Source organism: Bos indicus, chromosome 29 (assembly GCF_029378745.1).
Source record: "Bos indicus isolate NIAB-ARS_2022 breed Sahiwal x Tharparkar chromosome 29, NIAB-ARS_B.indTharparkar_mat_pri_1.0, whole genome shotgun sequence".
Classification (NCBI taxonomy): domain Eukaryota; kingdom Metazoa; phylum Chordata; class Mammalia; order Artiodactyla; family Bovidae; genus Bos; species Bos indicus.
Genome location: NC_091788.1, coordinates 42,037,427 through 42,065,402, shown reverse-complemented (window position 1 = coordinate 42,065,402; position 27,976 = coordinate 42,037,427). Strand labels below are relative to the sequence as shown.

General features: G+C 39.3%; 1 protein-coding gene across 1 annotated transcript; it reads right to left on the bottom strand.

Annotated features, from left to right (window-relative positions):
• Positions 1–390: 390 nt before the first annotated feature.
• Positions 391–26,266, bottom strand: LOC109554663 (solute carrier family 22 member 10-like). Its single transcript, XM_019955332.2, has 10 exons — positions 25,883–26,266; positions 24,823–24,926; positions 20,953–21,107; positions 20,682–20,850; positions 19,093–19,216; positions 16,474–16,589; positions 5,912–6,126; positions 4,247–4,355; positions 2,765–2,968; positions 391–451 (listed from the first exon to the last, which is right to left on the bottom strand). The coding sequence occupies exons 1-10, from the start codon at positions 26,264–26,266 to the stop codon at positions 391–393; spliced, it is 1,641 nt and encodes a 546-aa protein (XP_019810891.2).
• Positions 26,267–27,976: the final 1,710 nt, after the last annotated feature.

Below are 27,976 nucleotides of genomic sequence, written 5' to 3'. Positions count from 1 at the left end.
TAACATTCATTCTATGTGGGCACCATTGTTCTGATCATGGAATTATATTCCAAGAAATTATGTTTGTGTGTGTGTGTGTGTGTGTGTGTATGCTTAGTTGCTCAGTCGTGTCCAACTCTTTGACTCCATGGACCATAGCCCACCAGGCTTCTCTGTCCATGGGATTTCTCAGGCAAGAATACTGGAGTGGGTAGCCATTCCTCTCTCCAGGGGATCTTCCCAACCCAGGGATTGAACCCATGTCTCCTGTTTAATTGCAAATTAATGCCATGATTGTAAATGGGATTCATTTTACAGTATATTTTCTTGTTAGTATGTAAAGATAAAGGAAAACTCCCATTTTTTTCTTCATGTTTTTATTTTTCTCACCAGTCATCTCATGAAATTCACTTAAAATTTTGTCACTTTTATGTAGAAATCTTTTTCATTTGCTTCTCTTGAGACTGTTTTGCTGGAAAAACAAAACAGAAGCAAATCAACCAACCAATTAGCAAATAGAAACAAACATTAAAAAACAGAAAAAAAATAAGTTTGGATGCCCTCCCTGCACAAATAAAAACTGATCCTCTAACCATCAGCTTCTTATAATCCAGTAAAACCCATGAGAGATTGACATTGATGCTGCAAAACCTGTTGACAAGAAAGCAAATTTGAAGGATGCTGCTCTCACTTGTCTCTTTAGATCTCTGGCCAATGACATCTTTGGAAAGTCAAGAGGCAAATGGGAAATGTTAACCCCATTTGCTATGCATTGAAATGTGTCCCTTCAAAAATTCATATGTTATTTAAAGAGTTGTGTTAATAAAAGAAAAAGTTTCTTAAAAATGCATATGTTGAATCATCACATAGTACACCTTTTAAAATTCCTATTGTACATCCTAAATAAACAATTTTAATTTGTCAGTTATACCTCAATAAAGCTGTAAATAAAAAAAATTCATATATCCAAGTCTTAACTCTCAGTATCTAAAATGTGACCTTATCATATTTGGAAGCATGGTTCTTGCAGTTATAATTAATGAAGATGAGGTCATCCTGGAGTAGGTTATGTCTCTAAACCAATTTGACCGGTGTCATTATACAAAGAGGATATTTGGACATAGAGGCATACCAGGGAGATGCCATGTGAAGATTGGAGTTACGCTACCACAAGCCGAGGAACTACCAGAAGCCAGGAGAGACCTGAATCAGACCCTTTCCTAGAGCCTTCAGAGGGGGTGTGGCTCTACCAACAACTTGAGCTTGGACTTCTAAGCTCCCAAACTGTGAGAAAATACATTTCTGTTGTGTGATTCACTCAGTTTGTGGAACCTGATTATAGAAGCCCAATGTCACAAAGATACCATATTTCTCACATTAAAATACTTTTACTAGTTTCTTTTTCCTCCTATCCTTGATACTTTCATTGAAGTGTAGTGACAAAATTTGCCTGAATCTTACAGGCTCATAAACAAGATTAATTTCTTTATTACCATTTCTTTTTTTTCCCCTATAATATGATTTATTTGTTTTAAACTATAATAAATACCAACAATTTCATACCAAGAGAAAAGTGTAAATAATCATTGTAATAGGATAATTTCTACAGCTTGTTCCATTTTTATTGATAATTAATTTTTCTCTCAAAGCTGTTGAATCTCTCTTGCTCAGAGAAAGAGATCTTATCTAGTTAGTTGAAATGCCTTAATTCAAATTAGGTAAATTGTTTTATGAAACAAAAAATCCAAATTTCTTCATGAGGTTAGAACCCATTAATTGCAAACAATAAAATATATGATGTTGGAAACACATACATTTAAATATGAGTTATTTTCATATCCCAGATATATTTTACTCTGGGCACTGAATGATACAGCATAGAATGACTAACACATTGCACTTAAATAGGAATGGGAAACAATAAAGAAATGACCAAAACCTCAAAGAGTTCAGTTCATTACTTCTAACCAGTAGTGAAACTCTGTGAAATATTGCTTGTTATTATTTTTTTAAGTTGTCGCTTTGGTCCTCTGTCCCCCTCCAACTATCAGCCATTTCAGGTGGTTTTCCTAATCTCAAATGCATACAGTGAGATTTCTCTAAAGTGCTGTTTACACTTACTGTTTCCACTTCCTCATCTCTCATTATTTATTCAGTCTTCTCAGACTCCCGTCCATGTTTTTCCACTGAGATAAGACTTGTCTAGCTAAATATTTTGGTCAAGTTGTTGTTGATATAGCATGACACTCCCAGTCATTCTGTATGAGTGATCATGCCTCCAGATTAAAATTTCCTTTCTAATATCTCAGGCTCTTGTGGATCCCTGAGTTGGGAAGATCCCCTAGAGAAGGGAATGGCCACACTCTCCAGTATTCTTGCCTGGGGAATTCCACGCACAGAGGAACCTGGAGGGCTACAGTCCATGGAGTCACAAAGAGTCAGATACAACTGAGCAACTAATATTTTCTTTCTTGTGGACTGAGTATCATTAAATACCATCATGAAGGCAGGAGGATATGCCATCACAATAGAGCTACTTATCATCTCTTTAGGACTAAAACTACCAACAAGAACAAGATATAGAGGATCTCTGCAGTCTAGACTGGAACTTGTAATGGATAGACATGACCTCGCCACTCATGAAGGCAATGGCCCAAGATAGACGTATTCCAGACAAGGCTTATCTCCCCCAGTGATCTGAAGGACCCACGTGGTGTGTTGCCTTTCTCACCCACAGATCCAAAGCACACAGTCCCTCCCAAGAGATGGTAGAAGGTTTACTCACGTATTTTCCACATCCTGGATAGTGTCAGACAGAGGCATATTTCTGGTTTCAGGTTGGAAAAGGACAACAAGACCAGCAATGATGGGAAAGACTCCGTAGATGATCCAGGGCAGGGTGGGTAGATACACCACTAGGGTCATCAGGAGAGGAGCCAGTGCTGCCCCACACCTACTAACCATTGCATCTAATCCAAAAGCTTTTGCCCTAAGGGATAAACAAGAATATATAATAATCCAGTAAAAATCCACATTTGTAACTTATGATCTATTTTTGATGTGATTATGTAACACAATAAAACATAATTATTATATATGTATGGGCTTTATGAAAAACACTTGATTTTGTGGTTTGCTATGTGCTTTTCCATCTGTCTTTGACAAGATTGAGATGTGTTAGACCCATTTTCATAATTTTAAACAGATGCATTGAAATACTGTTCAGTATAGTACATGGCACCAAGTCATCTTTAACATTTATATTAAAACATCACTCTTTAGAAAATCCATATCCAAAGTCAACAGTAATTAAAATCAAATCCACATTTTGTTTTTATTTCCTAATATTTTTGGTACTTCACATTTCTTTTCTAGGCATTTATTTTGTCTTTATTTTTATGAATATTTAAAATATTTACATTTTGTATAAAAATTCTGTAACCTATTTTCATTCATTATTTTTTTTTCAGAGTCTACTAAATTTTTTATTAAAATGGAAATTCCTAGGTAATAACTTGGCAAGGACTTTTGGGGGTAGATTTTCTCAATTTAATGTCAAAAAACTTCTTTGAAATCTTGCATTGTCTCAAATTATATTCCAATTTTGCATGTAATTTTACCTCCAATTTGGGTCTTGGTGGGAATAGTACAGGAAAATTTCTTTAAAATGTTGTATTGGTTTTGGCCATACAACAACACAAATCAGCCATAATTATACATATATCCTCTCCCTCTTGAGCCTCCTTCCCTTCCCCCCATCCCACCCCTCTAGATAATCACACACCAGGTTGGGCTCCCTGTGTTATATAGAAGCTTCTCACCAGATACCTATTTTACACACAGTAGTGTAAGTATGTTTATGCTACTCTCTCCATTCGTCCCACTCTCTCCTCCTCCACTGTGTCCACAAGTCTGTTATCTATGTCTGCATCTCCATTCCTTCCCTGCAAGGAGGTTTATCAATACCATTTTTCTAGATTCCATATACATGCCTTAGTATACGATATTTGTTTTTCTCTTTCTCACTTAGTTAACTCTGTATAACAGGCTCTAGGTTCATCCACCTCACTAGAACTGACTGATTCGGTATTTTGCATTTCTGTTTTACACTCATACCTGGAACTTACAAATGGTAGACTACCACCTTCTTACATGTGGAATTAGAACATTTTCCTGGTCCCTTCCCTAAACCACAAATTTTATTAAACTATTGGACACTATATATCAAACTTTAACCAGGCTTCCCGAGATATAAAAAGTCTTATACTTGAGAAGAGTGGGCATGAGTTCATCACAGTGGACACAGTAACTGGTGACAGCAGCAGCAACACAGCTGATTCCCACACTTGCCAAAGCCACACGCAGAGGCTGCATTTCTGGACAGAGGAAGATCAGTGGGGTTAAGACAACTGTGTGGAGACAATCAGCATCCAACAAGCTTAGTCAAGACCAACAGCTCTATAGACTATTTGAACATTGGTTGTAGAAAATATTACAATAGTAGAGATCATGGAGTCTTTTATAATCTGAGAGATATAAAATTATCAACATAGGTTGTAAAATGTACATAAAATGATCCAGATTAATTATAGCAAATCTCTCTGCATATCTGAGATTTGCCAGAGAACAGGAAGAAAAGGTGAGTCTGGTAGAAATTTGCATCTACTTATTCTGTCCAATACTTATTATATTTTTATTGTAGAAGGTAGAACTGTCATGTGGAAGACTCAGCTCTAAAATTAAGGACTTCACAATTAAAGTGTAGAATTTAAAGAGACCGGTCATCCTAGGTTCCTTGGGATTTAGGAGGTTTTAGCAATGTGGGATTCTCATGGAAAAAATCAGGAAACTCAGGTAAACCTCAGTGAGTCAATTGATCTAGTGTAGAAACAGCATTGCCATGGGTATGACACCAGAGAGTAATAGGAAGACAGGACTGCTCTGTTAGTGGAAAGGCTAAAGAGAACCCAGGTCTACCTCAATGTTAGACATGAGGAACCAGGAAAGGAAACTTTTGTTTGGATAACAGAACCACTAAAAAAAAAAAAAAAAATCTGGAGAAACAGTTTTCTGCACAGTATAAAAAGAAATCTAGTTATGGCTTTATAATATTGTAAAGAACACTTGTAAGGGAGTAAGCTTGTGTCATTAGTGACATTCTGAGAAGCAGAGCCTGCCCATCTCTAATGCTGTGCAGCACATTCCTGCACTGGGAGATGGTAAAGTATTGTGCCCATTATGGTTCTCCTAATCAATACATATTTTCATTCTATTAACTTATAAAGTAATCTAACATGGAATGGACAGGGATTTTAATCTGCTTAAATCCTGTTCCTGCTGTTTACGCCTTCATTCCTTGGAAAAAGGAGATTTCTTTTTTTTTTTTCATTTCCTGCTGCTGCTGCTAAGTTGCTTCAGTCGTGTCCGACTCTGTGCAACCCCAGAGATGGCAGCCCGCCAGGCTCCCCTGTCCCTGGGATTCTCCAGGCAAAAACACTGGAATGGGTTGCCATTTCCTTCTCCAAAGCATGAAAGTGAAAAGTGAAAATGAAGTCGTTCAGTCGTGTGCAACTCTTCGAGACCCCATGGACTGCAGCCCACCAGGCTCCTCCGCCCACGAGATTTTCCAGGCAAGAGTACTACAGTGGCGTGCCATTGCCTTCTCCCTTCATTTCCTGAGAGACTACCATAAACAAGAGCTGTAGTCATGGTGACTTAACAGTCTTATTTGCCCTTCACTGACCTTTGTTTTTTTTTTTTTCCCAAAAAATATTAACAGAAAACCTCATAAATCATCAGATTGGTTTGGGGGAATACTTAGCTCAAAATATGAACCTGTCTTTAAACCTAATTTCAGACAAGTGTGACCAATTACAGTCCCTGAAGGATGGGGAAAGACCCTTCCTTTCCCCAAAGTCCAGTCTCCCCTCACCTTGGGGCACAAACATGTTGGCCAAAATGGAAAGTCCCACCAGGAACAAGAAAAGCATCTGCGTTGGTCGACGGCCCTTGTAATTCAGTACTACAAGTGCAAGACATCGGGCTAAGGTGGTAAGAGCTCCAAAGATGACCTGGAACAGGAATATATTGCTTCCAAAGTGCTGTAGATTCAGAGAGATGCCATAAAGGGGTACTGTGACAGCAAACCTGCAGTGAACAAAAGAAGAAAGATGCAAGCCATAAGGTTTAGAGCCCAGGTGCTGCAGCTGATGATTTTATCCACCCAGGAGGCTAAAGAATAAAGTCTCAACCTAGTTTCTTCAATTTTAGATGGTAAAGTTACCATAAATAATTACATGGCTATAAATGAAAACAATATTCCTTTTGTCCTTTTTGGAGTTTCTAAGCAAAGAGTTATCAGTAAAAATATAATGTGACTCAATCGCCAAACTGGATGGTACAGAGAATTTGAAAACATAAGCATTAAAACTAAAAATTTAGGGAAATAACTTCTTTTTGAGGGTTGTCTGTATGCAGAAAGTCCTCCCTTTCTTCACCCAAAGCCAATACTGTAAAGCACTTCCCTTTTCTGAACTAGTGAGTGAAACTGCAAAGAAGCTACCTGGGTCCCCTTGACTTGGCAGCATAGCATGCTGGTGTCCAAACAGAATTCTGGGAAATTTAAAGTTCATATCAGATTTCATGGGGCTAAAAGCAAATGTAAGAATGCAGGAAAGCAAACATGCACCAACTGCACCATCAGATATGGAATCAAAGATTCCCGGTGAGGATCTACCTTTTAACCAAGGAGCATCTAAGGGAATGGAATCCACTTTAAGGATCTACTTCACCAGAGAGATCTAGACTTAGAAATTGCAAGAGAAGAACCCACTAGAGCAATTGCAAACAGGGCTTCTCTTGACCATTATCTGTACTTTTCCCTTACATTCTGATCGTCTATGATTCAGAAACACAAGTTCATGTCCTAGTGGATATGAAAAGGTCAAAAAAGCACAATGTAGTTAAGTGAATCAGCAGTCTACTGATATATGTCTGGAAAGAGATAAAATATACTGTTCAATAGTCACTTTCTTAAGTTTGGCAGTGGATATATACTGTCTTGTGTACTTTTTTGGTCCATGTGCATACATCTTCAAAAATTCAGAATCTAAAATTTCTCCTCCTGACACTACCAAAGCATTCCCTCAAGAGATAACAAACAAGACTTTCACAGAAGGCCATGTACTAACACACACAAAAAATGTATCCAAATTTTAAACAAAAGTCCATCAATATTGAAGTACATATAAACACTGTAGTGTATTCATGGAATGGAAAACAAAAACACTAGGGAGGAGAATGGGAGAAGGCAATGGCACCCCACTCCAGTACTCTTGCCTGGAAAAATCCCATGGATGGAGGAGCCTGGTAGGCTGCAGTCCATGGGGTCTCTAAGAGTCGGACCTGACTGAGCAACTTCACTTTCACTTTTCACTTTCATGCATTGGAGAAGGAAATGGCAACCCACTCCAGTGTTCTTGCCTGGAGAATCCCTGGGACAGGGGAGCCTGGTGGGCTGTTGTCTATGGGGTCACACAGAGTCAGACGCGACTGAAGTGACTTAGCAGCAGCAGCAGCAGGGAGAATAATCTACTGTTACATGCACCTGAATGCGTGAGTCTATATGAGTGAGCATGAGACACAGGGGCCGTTCCAGAACCCTTTATAATTTACTTTATGTGAAGCTCAACGTCAGGGCACACACGTCTAGAGTGAAGGATAGCAGAACAGCTGTTAAGTTTTGTTTGGCAAAGGAGAGGGTGGTTGAGGAGAGAAAAGGGGTGGTGCTGGTGGTGGTGGTAGTGGGGCACTCCATGGGATTTACAATTTTCTATCTTGATCTGTATGTTGGTTACATTTTTATATACTGACATACTCATTGATTTATATATTTAGATATATATTTAAATATTCCTGATCTCTTCGTGTTTCTGTTTGCAACACTTGCATCAATGAAAACTGAAAGAAAAAATAAAGACAATTAAGTGTGCAAATCTGTACTGCAATAGAAGTTCTCAACATCAATCTCCAGTGAGGAGACTGATACTGTGATATGACATAATGAACTGTTTATAATATAGTCAGCTCCATGTGAGTCTTATTTGCTGTGTTTTCCTCATCTTTCTTTTTAAATTTTTTTATTTAAGGATAATTGCTTTACAGAATTTTGTTGTTTTCTGTCAAACCTCAACATTAATCAGACATAGGTATACATATCCCCTCCCTTTTGAACCTCCCTCCCATTTCCCACCCCACTCCACCCCTCCAGGTTGATACAGAGCCCCTGTTTGAGTCTCCTGAGCCATACCACAAACTCCAGTAGGCTATTTTACATATGGTAATGAAAGTTTCCATGTTACTCTCTCCATACATCTCACCCTCTCCTTCCCTCTCCCCATGTCCATAAATCTATTCTCTATGTCTGTTTCTCCATTGCTGCCCTGTAAATAAATTGTTCAGTACCATTTTTCTAGATTCCGTACATATGTGTTAGAATACGGTATTTATCTTTCTCTTTCCGACTCACTTCACTCTGTATAGTAGGTTCTAGGTTCATCCACCTCATCAGAACTGACTCAAATGTGTTCCATTTTATGGCTGAATAACATTCAATTGTGTATATGTACCACAGCTTCTTTATCCATTCATCTGTTGATGGACATCTAGGTTGCTTCCCTGTTCTAGCTATTGTAAATAGTGCTGCAATGAGCAATGGAATACATGTGTCTTTTTCAATTTTGGTTTCCTCAGGGTATATACCTAGAAATGGGATTGCTGGGTCATATGGAGGTTTTTTTCATACCATCTTCCACAGTGGCTGTATCAATTTGCATTCCCACCAACAGTGAAAGAGCATTCCCTTTTCTCCACACCCTTTCCAGCATTTATTGTTTGTAGACTTTTTGATGATGGCCATTCTGATCAGTGTGAGGTGATATGATATTTCATTGTAGTTTTAATTTACATTTCTCTACTAATGAGCAATGTTGAGGATTTTTCATGTGTTTGTTAGCCATCTGTATATCTTTGGAGAAATGTCTGTTTAGGTCTTTTTCCCACTTTTTGATTGGGTTGTTTGTTTTTCTGGCATTGAGTTGTATGAGCTGCTTGTTTATTTTGGAAGATAGTCATTTGTCAGTTGTTTTATTTGCTATTATTTTCTCCCATTCTAGACTTGCCTTTTCACCTTGCTTATAGTTTCCTTTGCTGTGCAGAAGCTTTTAAGTTTAATCAAGACCCACTTGTTTACTTTTATTTTTATTTCCATTACTCTAGGAGGTGGGTCATAGAGGATCTTGCTTTGATTTATGTCATGGAGTGTTCTGCCTATGTTATTCTCTAAGAGTTTTATAGTTTCTAGTTCTACATTTAGGTCTTTAATCCATTTTGAGTTTATTTTTGTGTATGGTGTTAGGAAGTGTTCTAATTTCATTCTTTGACCTGTAGCTGTCCAGTTTTCCCAGCACCATTTATTGAAGAGGTTGTCTTTGCACCCATTGTATATTCTTACCTCTTTTGTCAAAAATAAGGTACCTATAGGTGCGTGGGTTTATTTCTGGGCTTTCTATCTTGTTACATTGGCCTAGATTTCTGTTTCTGTGCCAGTACCATACTGTCTTGATGACTGTAGCTTTGTAGTATAATCTGAATTCAGGAAGGTTGATTTCCTCCAGCTCCATTCTTCTTTCTCAAGACTGCTTTGGCTATTCGGGATCTTTTGTGTTTCCATATGAATTGTGAAACTTTTTGTTCTAGTTCTGTGAAAAATGTCATTGGTAATTTGATAGGGATGGCATTGAATCTGTAGATTACATTTGGTGGTGTAGTCATTTTCACAATATCGATTCTTCCTACCCAGGAACATGGACTATCTCTCCATCTGTTTATGTCATCTTTGATTTCTTTCATTAGTGTCTTATAATTTTCTGTGTACAGTTATTTTGTCTCCTTAGTAAGTTTATCCCTAGATATTTAATTCTTTGTGTTGCAATGGTGAATGGGATTGATTCCTTAATTTCTCTTTCTGATTTTTCAATGTTAGTATATAGAAATGCAAGGGATTTCTGTATTGTGCAATTTTACTAAATTCACTGATTAGCTCTGGTGATTTTCTGATAGTATCTTTAGGGTTTTCTATGTACAGTATCATGTCATTTGAAAACAGTGAGAGCTTTACTTCTTTTCCAATCTGGATTCCTTTTATTTCTTTTTCTTCTCTGATTGCTGTAGCTAGGGTTTCCAGAACTATGTTGAATGATAGTGGTGAAAGTGGACATATTTGTCTTGTTCCTGAGCTTAGAGAGAATGCTTTCATTTTTTCACCATTGAGAATAATGTTTGTTGTAGGCCTATCATATATAGCCTTTAGTATGTTGAGGTAAGTTCCTTCTATGCCCATATTTTAAAGGCTGTTAATCATAAATGGGTGCTGAATTTTGTCAAAGGCTTTTTCTCCATCTACTGAGATTGTCATATGGTTTTATCTTTCAATTTGTTAATATAGTATATCACATTGATCGATTTGCATATATTGAAGAATCCTTGCATTCCTGGAATAAATCCAACGTGATCAAGGTGTATGAACTTTTTGATGTGTTGCTGAATTCTGTTTGCTAAAATTTTGTTGAGGATTTTTGCATCTATGTTCATCAGTGATTTTGGCCTGTAGTTTTCTTTTTTGTGTTATCTTTGTCTGGGTTTGGTATCAGGGTGATGGTGGCCTCATAGAATGAGTTTGGAAGTGTTCCTTCCCCTGTAATATTTTGACAAGAGTTTTAGAAGGATAGGTGTTAGCTCTTCTCTAAATAGTTGATAGAATTCTTCTGTGAAGCCATCTGGTCCTGGACTTTTGTTTTTTGGGAGATTTTTGATGACTGCTTCAATTTCAGTGCTTGTAATTGGGTTGTTCATAATTTTTATTTCTTCCTGATTCAGTCTTGGAAGATTCAACTTTTCTAAGAATCTGCCTGTTTCTTCCAGGTTATCCATTTTATTGCCATATAGTTGTTCATAATAATCTCTTATAATCCTTTGTATTTCTGCATTGTCTGTTGTAACCTCTAATTTTTCGTTTCTAATTTTGTTTTGATTCTCCTCTCTTTTTTTCCTGATGAGTCTAGTTAAAGGCTTGTCAATTTTATCTTCCCAAAGAGCAAGCTTTTAGTTTTGTTATTCTTTATTATTGTTTGCTTCATTTCTTTTTAATTTATTTCTGCTCAGATCTTTATGATATTTTTCCTTCTACTAATTTTGGGGGGTTTTTTGTTCTTCTTTTTCCAGTTGTTTTAGGTGTAAAGTTAGGTTATCTATTCGATGTTTTTCTTGTTTCTTGAGGTAGGATTTTATTGCTATAATCTTCCCTCTTAGAACTGCTTTTGCTGCATCCCATAGGTTTTGAGTTGTCATGTTTTCATTGTCATTTGTTTCTAGAAATTTTTTTATTTCCCTTTTGATTTCTTCAGTCACCTGTTGGTTATTTCAAAACATGTTGTTTAATCTCCATGTGTTTGTGTTTCTTACCACTTTTTTCCTGGTAATTGATATCTAGTCTCACAACACTGTCATCAGAGAAGATGCTTGATACAATTTCAATTTTCTTAAATTTACTGAGATTTGATTTGTGACCCAAGATACGGTCTATCCTGGAGAATATTCCATGTGCACTTGAAAAGAGGGTGTATTCTTCTGTATTTGATGGAATTTCCTGAAGATATAAATGAAATTCATCTCATCTAATGCATCATTTAAGACTTGTGTTTCCTTATTAATTTACTGTTTTGATGATCTGTCCATTGGTGTGAGTGGGGTGTTAAAGTCTCCTACTATTATTGTATTACTGTCAATTTCTCCTTTTATGTATGTTAGTGTTTGACTTAGGAGAAGGCAATGGCTCCCCATTCCAATACTCTTGCCTGGAAAATCCCATGGACGGAGGAGCCTGGAAGGCTGCAGTCCATGGGGTCGCTAAGAGTCACACGACTGAGCAACTTCACTTTCACTTTTCACTTTCATGCATTGGAGAAGGAAATGGCAACCCACTCAAGTATTCTTGCCTGGAGAATCCCAAGGATGGGGGAGCCAGGGGTCTGCCGTCTATGGGGTCGCACAGAGTCAGACACGACTGAAGCAACTTAGCAGCAGCAGCAGCAGTGTTTGTCTTATGTATTGAGGTGCTCCTATGTTGGGTGCATAGATATTTATAATTGTTGGTCTTCCTCTTGGATTGATCCCTTGATCTTTACGTAGTATCCTTCTGTATCTCTTGTAGTATTCTTTCAGGTCTGTTTTTATTTGATATGAGGATTGCTACTCCAGCTTTCTTTTGCTTCCCATTTGCATGGAATATATTTTTCCATCCCCTGACTTTCAGTCTATATGTGTCTTGAGGTCTGAAGTGGGTTTCTTGTAGACAGCATATATACAGGTCTTGTTTTTGTATTCATTCAGCCATTCTGTCTTTTGATTGGAGCATTTAATCCATTTACATTTAAAGTAATTATTGATATGTATGTTCCTATTGCCATTTCCTTAATTGTTTGGGGTTGCGTTTTTAGATCTTTTTTCTTTTCTTGTATTTCTTGACTATATAGGTCCCTTTAACATTTGTTGTAAAGCTGGTTTGGTGATACTGAATTCTCTTAACTTTTGTTTGTCTGAAAAGCTTTTTATTTCTCTATCAATTTTGAATGAGATCCTTGCTGGGTACTGTAATCTTGGCTGTAGATTTTTCCCTTTCAGTACTTTAAATATATCCTGCCATCCCTTCTGGCCTGCAGAGTTTCTGCTGAAAGATCAGCTGTTAGGTGTATGGGGTTTGCCTCATATATTACTTGTTGCTTCTCCCTCGCTGCTTTTAATATTCTTTCTTTGTACTTTGTCTTTGTTAGTTTGTTTAGTATGTGTCTTGGTGTGTTTCTCCTTGGGTTTATTCTATATGGGAGTCTTTGTGCCTCTTGGACTTGATTGACTATTTCCTTTTCCATGTTGGAGAAATTTTCAACTATAATCTCTTCAAAAAATTTCTCATAAACTTTGTTTTTTTCTTCTTCTTCTGGGACCCCTATAATTCAAATGCTGGTGCATTTGATATTGTCCCAGAGGTCTCTGAGACTATTCTCAGTTCTTTTCATTCCTTTACTTTATTCTGTTCTTCAGAAGTTATTTCCATCATTTTATCTTCCAGCTCACTGATTCATTCTTCTGCTTCAGATATTCTGCTATTGATTCCTTCTAGAGTATTTTTAATTTCAGTAATTGTGTTGATTGTCTCTGTATGTTTATTCTTTAGTTCTTCTAGGTCTTTGTCAGTTGATTCTTGTACTTTCTTCATTTTGTTTTCAAGGTTTTTGATCATTTTTACTATCATTATTCTGTATTGTTTTTCAGGTAGTTTGCCTATTTCCTCTTCATTTATTTGGACTTCTGTGTTTCTAGTTTGTTCCTTCATTTGTGTAGTATTCATTCATTTTTTAAACTTATTGGGTTTAAGGTCTCCTTTTACCAGACTTCAAGGTTGAATTCTTTCTTCCTTTTGGTTTCTGCCCTCCTAAGGTTGGTGCAGTGGTTTGCAGAAGCTTCATATAGGGCGAGATTTTTGCTGAGTTTTTGTTTGCTTGTTTGTTTGTTTGTTTTTCCTCTGATGGGCAAGGCTGAGTGAGGTGGTAATTCTGTCCGCTGATGATTGGGTTTTAGCACTCACAGGGTGCTACTGGTGGTTGGGGTCTTGTATTCAAGTGGTTTCCTTTCTGTGAGTTCTCACTGTTTGATACTCCCTTGGGTTAGTTCTCTGATACAAGTCTAGGGTCTTGGAGTAGGTGCTCCCACTCCAAAGATTCAGGGCTTGACCTCTGGTCAGGGACAAAGATTCCACAAGTGGTTTGTTATGGAATTAAGTGACATTAAAACAAAAATGCAAAAATGAGAAACAAAAGATGAACCTCAGACAAATGGCAGTTACAAAGTCAGGCAAATAATAATCAAAATAATGAAATATACACATATACATATACACCCATAAGCAAAGTGAAAACAGTCCAACAAAAATAAAGAACACAGTAGATTGACCTGGCAAACAAAAGAAATAAAAAATATATATATTTACCAGTTAAGAACAAAACTAACTAAAAGACAAACTGGAAAACAAAACTAAAGCAAGGTGCCAAGTGGGGAATAAAGCAATGAAAACAAAACTAACAATTATGTTGAGAGGAAAGGAAAGAGACAGGAAAGAAAGAACAGATATGCAAAGTTAAATAGAGGTAGATGAAGAAGATTTGTATATATTAATGATTAACTGCAGGGGGAAAAGAGTAGGAAAAACAAACAAAGGAATAAATGTAGAATAATAGTTATAGGTTTAAAAGATTAAAATTTTAAAAAGAGGAAAAAAAAAAAAAAGGAAAACATCACAGAACTGCAAAAGCCCAATGTAGAGGCAGAGGTTTATATCAATAATAAAAAAATGTCACTGAAAAAAAAAAAAACCTCAAAAGCTTTATTAGGTTTCATAGTGCCAATAAAATTGACAATTACAGCAGAGCGAGGGAAAAGGGAAAAAGAAAAAAGAAAAAAAATCCAAAAGAATCTACAGAACAAGTCAAAACATAAGAATAATAAATGTTTTTCTTTTTTTTCTTTCTTTCTTTTTTTTTTTTCTTGAGTCACTGCTGTCAGAGTCCTTTCCCTCGCTGGGAGTCACAGTCCACCTCACCTCCCTAGAATGCTCTCCAACACTGTGCTGACCTCTGGACCTGCTGTGGGGGCAGCTCAGATTCTAATCTGGTCCTACTCCTATGTGTTCTTGCTTCCAAGGTCCACAGCTATCAGAATTAGTGCATTTTCTTTTGTGAGAGCTCTCAACAACATTTTATATACTCCATAGACACAGATTCCACCTAGTTGATCGTGTGGATTTAATCTGCAGCTTGTACAGCTTGTGGGAAGGTTTTGGGTCTTCTTCCTTAGCCACACTGCCCCTGGGTTTCAATTGTGGTTTTATTTCCACCACTACATGTGGGTCATCCACTGGGGTTTGCTTCTGAGGTTGCCCTGGAGGTTTTGGGTTTGCCTCTGTGAGGGCCAGGTGTGGAGGTGGTGCAGCTGCTTGGATCACAAGGGTTCTGGCAGCACCAGGTACTCAGGGAAGTTGGCAGCTACAGCAGCAGGAAATATAGTGATCTGGAAGGGTATGGCAACCAGTATTGGCCAATATGCTCCAGTATTCTTGCCTGGAGAACCACCTTCCCTGACAGGGAAGCCTGGCAAGCCACAGTCTATAGGATCATAAAGAGTTGGTCACGACTGAAGTGATCTTGTGTGCATAGATGCAAGACATTTTTTGCCTGTGGCAGCTCTGCCCCAGTGAGAGTTGAGCATGAAGTTGGCGCAGCTGCTTGGCTTGCAGGGACCCTGGTGGCACCAAGTGTGCAGGGACACGGACTGCCTCTGCTGCAGGAGTTATGGCCCTATCAGAGTCGTTCTTCGAGCCTCTTGTAGCTGGTGGTCAGAAGGCCTCTTTGGCCATTCTTTCCTCCTAGCTTCTCCTATTCAGGCCCTTGGAGGGCTCCCTTGCCTGGGGTCCTTCTCTCTTGTTCCATATATCAGGCACATAGAAGGATCCCCCTGGCTGGAGTCCTACTCTGTAGATCGGCACATCAGTCACTGAAAGGAGCACCCTGGGTGGGGTCCTGCTCTGCAGTTCAGTGCATCAGGCATTTGATGGGCCAGGCTTTCTATTGTTCAGCTACCAATGCTGGTGTGTGGAGAGAGAGAGGCTATGGTGATGGCTTCACCCCCTACATGTGACTCAGCAGTATCGCCTTGCTTCCATGGCTGCCATGTTTTCTTCCATTGGCATTCCCCACCACAATCCATCCCCTGCCTAATCTCCTCTCAATCTGTCTCTCAACAGTCAACAGCACCCCTCGCCCTGGGATTGCTCCACAATCCCCAAACTCCAGGTCCCAGCCACTATACCTTCCAGGGGACCCACATCCCTGTCCAGGGTATGTATGGCTGCAGCAAGGACTGTCTGATTCTCATTTCATTTAGGCTGCCACAGATCAGCTGTTTCACTCTCAACCTTAAGTGTTTCTCCTCTGTCTTGGACAACTGTCCCACTGTGGGGACTGGACCCCTGCTTCAGTTCCCCCTCCCACCAAGGGCAGGTCCAGTCCTACTAACACTCCTATTTTTCCCCCTAGTTCCTTCATCCTACCGAGTTTTGCATGGTTCTATATATTCTTTTCCTCTGGTCAGGTACTTCTGTCTGCTCTCAACTGATATTCTGCATGCACTTCTATATCTGAAGGTGTATTCCTGATGTATCCGTGGAGAGAGATGCACTCCACGTCCACCTACTCCTTCGCCATCTTGTACTCTCTTCCTCATCTTTTAACCACAAATAAGCCCTCCCTCTCACAACACTGTTGTAACCTTTTGTGATAAACAGATTCATGTTCCCATTCAAGTTGTCATACATTGTGGGTAGCCCACCTCACAAAGAGGAGGAGACAGATCCTTTTACGCAGGTTGGGTGTGCGGAAAAAGTCAAACACAGTAGTTTTGGTCTGTGCTCCCTCCAGCTCCTCCTGCATGGTCACTCTCAAACCCTTGAACAAAAGCAAACAAGTATCATTTGCTAGTATAGTGCCAGGTATTGTGATGAGTGCCAGTAGGATAGGAGAGATGTGTGTCCTTTCTTTCTAGTGTAATATATTCAGGTATTACCTAAATCAAATCCCTTACAATTATACAGTGGAGCTGACAGATAGATTTAAGGGATTAAATCTGATAGACAGCATGCCTGAAGAACTATGGGTGGAGGTTCATAATATTGTAAGGAGGTGGTGACCAAAACCATCCCAAAGAAAAAGAAATGCAAGAAGACAAAGTGGCTGTCTGAGGATGCTTCTCAAATAGCTGAGAAAAGAAGAGACGTGAAAGGCAAAGGAGAAAGGGAAAGATATACCCATCTGAATGCAGAGCTCCAGAGAATAGCATTGGGTGACAAGGAAGCCTTCTTAAGTGAACAATGCAAAGAAACAGAGGAAAATAGAATGGGAAGGACTAGATATCTCTTCAAGAAAATTGGAGATACCAAGGGAATATTTCTTGCAAGATGGGTATGGTAAAGGACAGAAATGGCAAGGACCTAACAGAAGCAGAAGAGATTAAGAAGATGTGGCATGACTACACAGAAGAAATACACAAAAAAGGTCTGAAGGACCCAGATAACCATGATGGTGTGTTTACTCACCTAGAGTGAGACATCCTGAAGTGTGAAGTCAAGTGGACCTTAGGAGGCATTATTACGAACAAAGCTAGTGGAGGTGATGGAATTCCAACTGAGCTGTTTAAAATCCTAAAAGATGATGTTGCTAAAATGCTGCACTCAATATGTCAGTAAATTTGTAAAACTCAGCAGTGACCACAGGACTGGAAAAGGTCAGTTTTCATTCCAATCCCAAAGAAAGGCAATGCCAAAGAATGTTCACACTACTACACAATTACACTCATTTCACATGCTACAAGGTGATTCTCAAAATTCTTCAAGCTAGGCTTCAAAGTACACAAACTGAGAACTTCCAGATGTACAAACTGAATTTAGAAAAAGCAGAAGAATCAGAGATCAAATTGCCAACATCTGCTGGATCATAGAAAAGGAAAGGAAATTCCAGAAAAACACCTACTTCCACTTCATTTACTATGCTAAAGCCTTTGACTGTGTAGATCACAACAAATTGTGAAAAATTCTTCAAGAAATGAGTATACCATACCATTGGTATTTCTCATGGCCTCCTGAGAAACCTATAGGCAGGTCAAGAAGCAACAGAATGGACATGGAACAATGAACTGGCTCAAAATGGGAAAGGAGTATGTCAAGGCTATACATTGTGACCCTGCTTGTTTAACTTACATGCAGAGTACATCATGCAAAATGCCAGGCTGTAAGACTCACAAGCTGGAATCAAGATAGCCAGGGGAAATATCAACAACCTCAGATATGTAGAAGATACCACTCTAAAGGCATAAAGTGAAGAGGAACAAAAAAGCCTCTTGATGAGTGTGAAAGAGGAGAGTGAAAAAGCTGGCTTAAAATGCAGCATTCAAAAAACTAAGATCATGGCATCCAGTCCCATCACTTCATGACAAATAGTTGGGGAAAGGGGGGAAAAGTGGAAACAGTGGCAACTTTTATTTTCTTCACTCTAAAATCACTATAGATGGTGACCGCAGCCATGAAATTAAAAGACACTTGCTCCTTGGAAGAAAAGCTATGACAAACCTCGACAGTCCATTAAAAAACAGAGATATCACTTTGCTGACAAAGGTCCGTATAGTCAAAGCTATGGTTTTGTAGTCATGTACAGATGTGAAAGTTGGACCATAGAGAAGGCTGAGCACCAAAAAAAATGATGTTTTGAATTGCATGCCAGAGACTCTTGAGAGTCCCTTGGGCAGCAAGGAGATCAAACCAGTCAGTCCTAAAGGAAATCAACCCTTAATATTCATTGGAAGGACTGATGCTGAAGCTCCAATACTTAGCCACCTGCTGCAAAGAGCTGACTCATTGGAAAAGACCCTGACGCTGGGAAAGACCGAGGGCAGGAGGAGAAGGGGGCGATAGAAGATGAGATGACTGGATGGAATCACTCAATGGAGGTGAGTTTGAGCAGACTCCGGGAGATAGTGAGGGATAGGGAAGACTGGCGAGGTGCATTCCATGGGGTCACAAAGAGTTGGACATGACTTAGCAACTGAACAATATTACACATGCAATCACAGGTGTGATGTTGATATGATGGAATAGGTAAGGAGTTAAGGGATACTCCAGGAAATTAAACGATAACCATTAAATTTTGAAAATGAGAGCACAGAGGGGTCAGGGCATCCTGGAGAGTACATAGGATATACAATCAGTCAGGAAGTGAACTAAAGCTGAAAGCTTCTTTTCTATGAGCTTTATGGCCCTCATGGCCATAAAGAACCAGGGAATTTGTATTCTTAACTAGCTGCCCTTGTTAGAAAAGCAGCTTGTCTATCTCATTAGGAGAAGGCAGGTGTCAGTTTATGACTCACATTCAGCAGTAACCACCTTCCCTTTCTGCTCACCTCCATGTTCAGGGTTGCCTCGGCATTCTTCATTTCATTTCTGCGTGCAACTTTCTTAAGTTCCCTTAATCCTTGATCTGTTTTATTGGTGACAATCAGCCACCGTGCAGACTCCACCAGCCACCTGATGAAAGAAGGGCCCACAAGTGCAGTCAGTTCTCTCTTGCTTATTTGTCATATGGTTAATTACAGCTAATGCTTTTTGCCTTCAATCCGATATTCACCACTTCAAGTATTGGGTTAGGAAAAGGAGCTCATGTTTTGTTACATACTGCTAGGAAAATACAAGAATGACCACTTTATGTAGTACATCTAAAAGATGTTCTACATGCAAAGGATCATAGAGTTTGCAATCAAATTGCCTCTCTGCTTACTCAGCAGAAGGCTTTCCAAGAGGCCTAAGAAGCTTAAGTTTGAGAGTCCCTCACTTGCATAATTCCCTCCAAAGCTAAGCATGAGATCCAGCACATTTGTGCACGTAACATATATTCATAATATATATTATCTTGAAAAAAGAAACCCCCGAATGCATTTCAGTTCAGTTCAGTCACTCAGTCAAGTCTGACACTTTGCAACCCCATGGACTGGAGCATGCTAGGCTTCCCTGTCCATCACCAACTCCCAGAACCTGCTCAAACTCACATCCATCGAGTTGGTGATGCCATCCAACCATGTATGCTTTCAGGCCAACAAATATTGTCAATACTCCTGCCACTTCCAGCAATGTCGGTGGAATGCAAATGTAGGGAAGCCTGGTATGCTACAGTCCATGGGGTCATAAAGAGTCAGACAGCACTGAGTGAACAACAACAGCTCCATAAATGGGGGTCACCTATTTACATCTGCCCCAGTTTCCTTATCAATGAACAGAGACAATAAACACACCTTCCTGGTTAAGAGGAGAGAATGACGTAGCAGATGGGTCTGGTGTGGATTATCCTTTTTATTTCTGTCTCTTTGTACTCATGTCACTGTACTAAATCCATAGCAATCTTTCTGGGATCTACTGAATATGACTCTCCCTAGAATGGTTATAAGTGTAGGGATGAGATTATCCATAAATTACTTAAGGGAAGACAGAGTGGTGAACACATAATGTAAATCATCCAATCTGCATGTCATTTTCTGTTCTGGAGAATTTAAGCTGCTATTTTGTTAAATTGCTCTATGAATACATTTTCTGCCTCTTCCTTTATCCAATTTAATATGCAACATGGAAAATCATTGAGAACTTGATTGTATCATATTCATTCCAAAGCCAAAAAATTGAAGCTTTATCTTTCAAAAATACTTAAGTATATATTTTATATTAAGAAAAATAGTAATGGAATAACTCAATGACATAACACTGGGTAAGACTTAGGAAGCAAAATGGCAGAAAATACCTGGAACTCCCAGGCAGAAAGCTCATTGTTATTCTGTGTTCTGCTTCTCAAATCTCAAATTGAACAGAGTAAACAGATGAAAGACCCTGGTTTAGGCAGAAACAATAAGACAGTGCTCAGGAAATAAGAAAATCAATATATCCCAATTCAGCAAGCATTTTCATTCCAGGTTCCCTTAAAACACAGTGAGAGAGATGCTCATACCTTGAGGAGAAAGAGAAGACAAAGAAAGGGACAGACACCACCAGCTGCAGGGTGCGCCACTCTCGAAAGGCAAAAGCCAGTCCTCCCAGCATCATCTGTCCAATACTAATAGCACAAGTTATCAGCATTATTACCATGGCTTTAGACTGGGACCTTGTCCACTCTGCAACTAAAGGAAAACCCAATTGGGATATTAATGTTGTCTAAGGGTGAAATTTCAAGATCAAATTCAAGGCTTGGAAAATGAAGAAGGACAAAACTGTTGACTTACTGAGCAACCAGTTATTTGTTATGATGGCCACAGCAGAACAGCCTGACCAGAAGCGAAGCAAGCTGTAAATGAGGAAGGTGGGAGCAAAGGCTGTGCAGGTCCCAGAGATGGCGAGCTGGAGCAAACAGCACCTGAGAATCAACTTTCGCCCAAACCTAAGAAACAGAGAGTCAGCTTAGATTACGGAGATAGTGATAATTTGTGGTAAAAAATTAAAAAGACATACTTTGACGTTTAGCTGCTGCTGCTAAGTTGCTTCAGTCGTGTCCGACTCTGTGCGACCCCATAGACTGCAGCCCACCAGGCTCCCCCATCCCTGGGATTCTCCAGGCAAGAACACTGGAGTGGGTTGCCATTTCCTTCTCCAATGTGTGAAAGTGAAAAGTGAAAGTGAAGTCGCTCAGTCGTGTCCGACTCTGTGCGACCCCATGGACTGCAGCCTACCAGGCTCCTCGGCCCACCGGATTTTCCAGGCAAGAGGACTGGAGTGGGGTGCCATTGCCCTCTCCATTGACATTTAGAAAATGTTTTAATAAGTGATTCTTTGTATCTGGAAGCTTGAGTACACAAGAGCCAGGTCAACAATGGAAATAGCTTCAAGGTAACATTCCTTGTTACCTAAATAAGCAGGTATAATGTTACCTAAACAAGTGTTATAATGTTTTATATAAAAAAAAATTACCGAAACTTCATCACGCAGTCATCAGGAGACCCGACCCAGGGATCAAACCCAGATTTCCTGCAATGCATGTAGATTCTTTACCATCTAAGCCAGCAGGGAAGCCCATTAAAAAACTACAGTGTTGGAAATTATAATATACTATAAGCACTCATTGTACTATCTTATGTATTTAGCAGAGTAGAGAATCTCTATAGTGTGTAGTGCTGCGGCCAGCACAGTAGGTAGGGATCAAAAGCGGTCGACGCACAGTTTGGAAAAAAGAAACTAGAGACAGAATTAAAGTTTTAAAGATGGGACTGGGGGACTCAAGACCTCTTGGGTCAAGAGCCCTGTTTCTCTGAGCCACATCACTTTTATTTAGTGTCTTGGCAAGCAGAAAGTATCTACTGTGTTACAATGAAGTCAGCTTCCTGTGTCCCCGGTCACATCTCCCGTTTTATTGATTACTCTAAACTGTTATTTTCTTGTACAAGGGCTACCACCTAACTGGAGGTCATAGACCCGCACATGCCTTGGGAAAACATCTTAGTGTGTGCACAAGCAGTGTTCTGAACTTGCGCTGACCCGGCGTTCCAAGGTCCACACTGTGTTTTTCCTTAGTTTAGCAGGGTATGACAGCCCCAACTGATGTACTTTTATTTGGGTTATACTGTCGGGGATGGGGAGCCTGGTGGGCTGCCGCCTATGGGGTCGCACAGAGTCGGACACGACTGAAGCGACTTAGCAGCAGCAGCAGCAGTACTGCTATATTTTGCTTTTATTCTTTTCCCACGATGATTTTCTCATGGCTTAGCCAGAGCAACAGGCGGCTGACTGTTAACCCCTGCAGTGCAGGACACAAGAGGGCTAAAAGTGTACTTTGTTCTCTAGCACCAGACAGGTTAAGATGCAACTGATGCAAAAGATCAGTGAAACAATGCATCAAAGTTGTTAAGGTTTATGTAAGAGTAACACTAAATTTCCATGTATTTGTAAAAATTCCAATTTTCCTTCTGCTTATGTTTTCTAATTTCATTCTGTTGTAATCACAGAAAATATTTTTAAAAAGGTTTTTTAAATAACATTTTTTGGTAACAATAACCCTGTGTACGAGACAGCAAAAGAGACACCGATGTATAGATCAGTCTTATGGACTCTGTGGGAGAGGGAGAGGGTGGGGAGATTTGGGAGAATAGCATTGAAACATGTATAATATCATGTATGAAAAAAAAACTGAAAGTCTGTTACTCTTTAAAAAAAAAAAAGTTAACGCATGCAAAAGAACTGAAAAAACTAAGTCATTCATAGTCACAAGCAGTTTACCATTTGATGTGTTCTTCTAGGTCTCATTTGTGTATTTTCACGATAAGCATCCATTTTTATGTAATTAAGATCATACAGTTATGTATCATGCTATTTCACACATCTTGAATACTTGCCATTAACCAAAAATACACTGTGCTTAGTCACTCAGTCATGCCCAACTCTTTGCAACCCCATGGACTGTAGCCCAACAGGCTCCTCTGTCCATGGGGATTCTCCAGGCAAGAATACTGGAGTGGGTTTCCACGCCCTCCTCCAGGGGATCTTCCCAACCTAGGGATCAAACCCAGGTCTCCCACATTGCAGGCAGGTTCTTTACTGTCTGAGCCACCACTCAATCTTTAAGGAAAAAAACATAATCGTGCCTTTCTTGGTGACAAAAATTTCAGAGAAGACAAAAATGGCAACAGGTCTCTAGACAAAGATACTGGCAGAGCTATGATTGAAACACTACATTCACTTCATGTTCAGTTTAAAATGATACATAAAGCAACAGAGTACACAAAGTATAATGCTTCTAAGAAGATTTATTATTCAAACTCAGCTATTAAAGTATTAGCAGGGAGGTGTGTTTTCCTTGAATTAATTACTTAACAATGCATTCCTGTAGTACAGCCAGGAGATGCACACACATCAATGGTTATCATCAAAATACAAATATGAACACATCCACACCCAGCCCTCCCTCTATATTTCCTTCTACCCCTCTGCTGCCAACCTAGATGAATAAGTCGTGACTCACATTTCTCAGAGATTGTTTAACAATTCCACATCTAAGATGTTGCCTTTTATTTTTATTAATTAGAACAAAAATATTTACAGATTGGTTAATTCACTAGTCATACTTTGTATCATACATTGTCACCTCAGGACATCTAAAAAGCCTAGAAATCTTGCAAAATTTTCTGATTTTTGGCTTTGAGCCTCATACATGGTCAAGTCTGGAGAATGCTCCACGAACCAAATGTGTATTCTTTCATCAAGAAGGGAGTTTTATCCAGGTCTGTTAGCTCTAGCAGTTTGTAGTGCTGCTCACGTCTTGTATTTCCTTACTATTATTTGGCTTAGATGTTTAACCCATTACTAAAACTGAAGTACTGACGTTCTCAGCTATGAATACAGAACTACTTTGCCCTTCAGTTATGTCAGTGATTGTTTCATATATTCTGAAGCTTTTTCTTTAATGCAATATTGCTATTATTCTGTCTCTAAGATGTGTCTGACTCTTCTCAATTCTATCAACTGCAGCATGCCAGGTTGCCTTGCCCTTCACTATCTCCTGCCTGCAATGCGGGAGACCTGGGTTGGGAAGATCCCCTGGAGAAGGAAATGGCAACCCACTCCAGTATTCTTGCCTGGAGAATCCCATGGACATAGGAGCCTGGTGGGCTACAGTCCACGGGGTGGGTCGCAAAGAGTCAGACATGACTGAGCAACTTCACTTTCACTTTCACTATCTCCTAGAGTTTGCTCAAACTACTTAAAGCGATCTACAGATTCAAGGCAATCCCTATTAAATTATCAATAGCATTTTTCACAGAACAAGAACCTCCTGTCTTGAAGCACCTTCCTCTTCTTCCCATTGGTAACTCCTTCTCAACTTTATAAATGAAGTTTATGGTAGTTCACCTCTAAGGATTATTCTGAAATTCCCTTCAGATGTTATGGAGGTGACATTTCTGTGTCCAGTACAGAGAGCCCAGTGGCAACAAAATGTCATCCATCAGAATGAGTCTAATTCTACATTTCCATCTATAACTTCCTGGGAACCAAGGCAACCCACAGTGTAAATTGTGTATGGGAACTCAGTAATGACTTCTCTATGAAACAATCATAAACTGTGAAAACACGCAGTGGAAGGGCAGCAGTGATTGGGAGACACTCACCTGTCTGAGAGATGGCCGTATACGAAGCCTCCCACCTGCATTCCAGCCATGAATACAAACTGAACCACTGATTTCTGTGACTGGTGATCACATATGAGGTCCCACTGGAAAAGAAGGAAACCAGCACAGAGGAGCACCACAGCATTTTAAAGCTCTCAGTGAGTACATTCTGCTTTCCTTTCCTACATTTACTCGGCTCTACTATTTAAGTCCCAGTTTGAGCATGGCTTTTCTAGAAATTCTCAACTCAATCTTTCAGATTTTATCAGGACAAATCTTTATATTCACTTAGGACTACATACCTCAGTGATTCTCAATCTTTTTGATACACTGAAAATAGTTGAGTTTTTTTTTTTTTTTTTATCACTGATATCTGGATCACACCTAGAGTGAAATACACTGATTTGTTTCTCTACAATTAGTCAGGAGATGGAATTTTTTAAGGTTAATAGAAGTCCTTCCAATTACAACTAGGCTGAGAACATGCAACTAAAAATAATTTTTCACACATTATATCAAACATGTACTGATCTAAACATCAACCTCCTCATTAAATTTTAAGTTTGGTGACAGTAAAGTTCATATCCAGTTTGCTGATTTCCTCATTCTCAATTGTAATTAAAAATGAAGTTAAAGTATTAGTCACTCAGTTGTGTCCGACTATTTGTGACCCATGCACCAGGTTCCACTGTCTATGGAATTTTCCAGGCAAGCATACTGGAGTGGGTAGCCATTCCCTTCTCCAGGGGGCCTTCCTGACCCAGGGATCAAACCCAGGTCTCCTGCATTACAGGCAGATTCTTTACCATATGAGCCACAAGGGAAGCTGTGATTATAATGTAAGTTCTTGGCAATTTAAAAAGATAAGCAAAAACCAATACAATATTGTAAAGTAAAATTAAATAAATAAATAAATAAATAAAAAGATAAACAACCACTGAAAGGATAAAAGAGAACTCATTACATTATCTTCTCAGTAACTGAAGATTTGAACAGTGTCTATTTTATGTTATTCTAAACACCCACACCAAGTACTCAGAAGAGGAAAATGGGGCCTTACCTCAGTCACGATGGTGGAGGAGAACAAGCTGTGGTCATACACCCAGCCGTCCATACAGGGCTCCGTGTCCAGGCCAGTCATGTTGGCGAAGGTCCTATTCAGGTGAAGGAGCTGCCACTGGGGGTGGAGGAAGCGATGACACTTCTCTGGCTTTAAGTTTGAATCCAGTGGGATGGAGATTCTCAGGAGGACATCAGGGCTGAGGATCTCAGTGGCATTATCCAGGATGTAGACCCAGCAGCGATGACCAGGAATGGCAGCAGTGAAATTCTCCAACAGTATATGACAGGCTGCTATCCCAACAAGAGGAAGAGCTAAAACCATCTGAAGGATCTGGAATTTTCCCAGGCCACCAACTTCATTAAGGAGCTCCTCAAAAGCCATTGTGATGAGGCAAAGGGAGGGAAAATTTTCCTTTCATTAATTCACATGGAATCTACGTGACTTCACACCAGTTTGTCATCAACGGTTCTCGTCACTTCGCTGCTGTAAGAGAGCAGTGGAAGAGTTTCCTCAGTCCTTCTGGAGTCACGAGGTATTGGCTTTTTAGTAAAGTCATAGAGAAAATTATTTACTAAAGATTCCTCTATCTGATGAACATTAAATCTGTTTAAAGGTTTACTCACTTAATGCGCTTGTCCTCAGTGATTCTGTAAAATCATCACTGGACCTTGACATGAACATGGTTTTTAAATAATCTAAGATAAACCTGCTACACAGTCTTCGGTCATTTCTGGAAAACAGAATTTGAGAGATACAGAAGTGAATTGCTCTATGAATTTTCTGTGGAAAGAACAGAAAGTGAGTGCTTTTCTTGTTTATACTGACTTTAGGCTATAATAATTAACAAAATATAATCCCTTGTTTCTAATTAAAGCAAAGTGAATTGTGGTACAATTACTACCTTTTAGCAACTGCTATTGTGCTTCAGTTTCAATCACACTAGGAATACACAATGATTTTAAAATCCTTCAAATAAAGATACTGAAGAAAGACAGTGGTAAGATCACCTAAGGGTTTATCTTCTGAGATTTTCACTTACAGAATATATTAAGGGTCTTTTATGTGCTACCAGTCAGAACCTTGATGAACTGATCATTTTATCAAAATGTGCCCAGCCTTGTTATCTCTAGGAATGTTCCACTATACCTACATGAGTATGTATTTACTCACTTCAGTATAACAATTCCAAGTTTCTTGTACTTACAGTTTACAAACTACAACTTTCCAATCCTCTATGTTTTAAAAAGTTTTTATTCATTTATTTATTTTTGGCTGTGCTGGTCTTCATTGCTGCCCTCAGACTTTCTCTAAGCTGTGGTGAGCAGGTGCTACTCTTCAGAGTGATGTGTGGGCTTTTCATTGTGGTGGCTTCTCTAGGAGCATGGTCTCTAGGGCTTCAGCAGTTGCAGCACAGGAGTTCAGTCATTGTGGTGCTTGGGCTTGCTCCACAGCATGTGGAATCTTCTTGGACCAGGGATTGAATCCATGCCCCCTGTATTGGCAGGTGGCTTCCTATCCACTGTACCACTAGGGAAGTTCCTCGTTCATACTTTTCATTGAAATGTTTATTGATATTATTGAAGATTCATTGCAGGAGCAAGAAAAATATAATGTACATGCACTTCACTCAGTTTCCCCCAATAGTAATATTTATAAAATGATAATATGATAATCACAGCTAACATATTGACAGTTACACTGTCTCCTGATCTTATTCAGGTTTTCCCAGTTTTGCCTGTACTTGTATTTGTGTGTTCTTGTATTTAGTACCAGAGTTTTATCATCTGTGTATCTTTCTGTGCCCATCACCACAGTCAAGATACTAAAGAATTCCCTCTCCAGAGGAATCCTTAATTTTGTACTATTAGAAATATGCCACCTCCCCTTGCTCCTGTCATTCCCTTTCCTACCTTTGGCATCTAGTAATATGTTTTCTGTTATTTAACCTCAGTCATTTAGAAGTTGTTATGTACATTACCAGAGAAGGCAATGGCACCCCACTCCAGTACTCTTGCCTGGCAAATCCCATGGACAGAGGAGCCTGGTAGGCTGTAGTCCACGGAGTCGCTAAGAGTCGGACACGACCGAGTG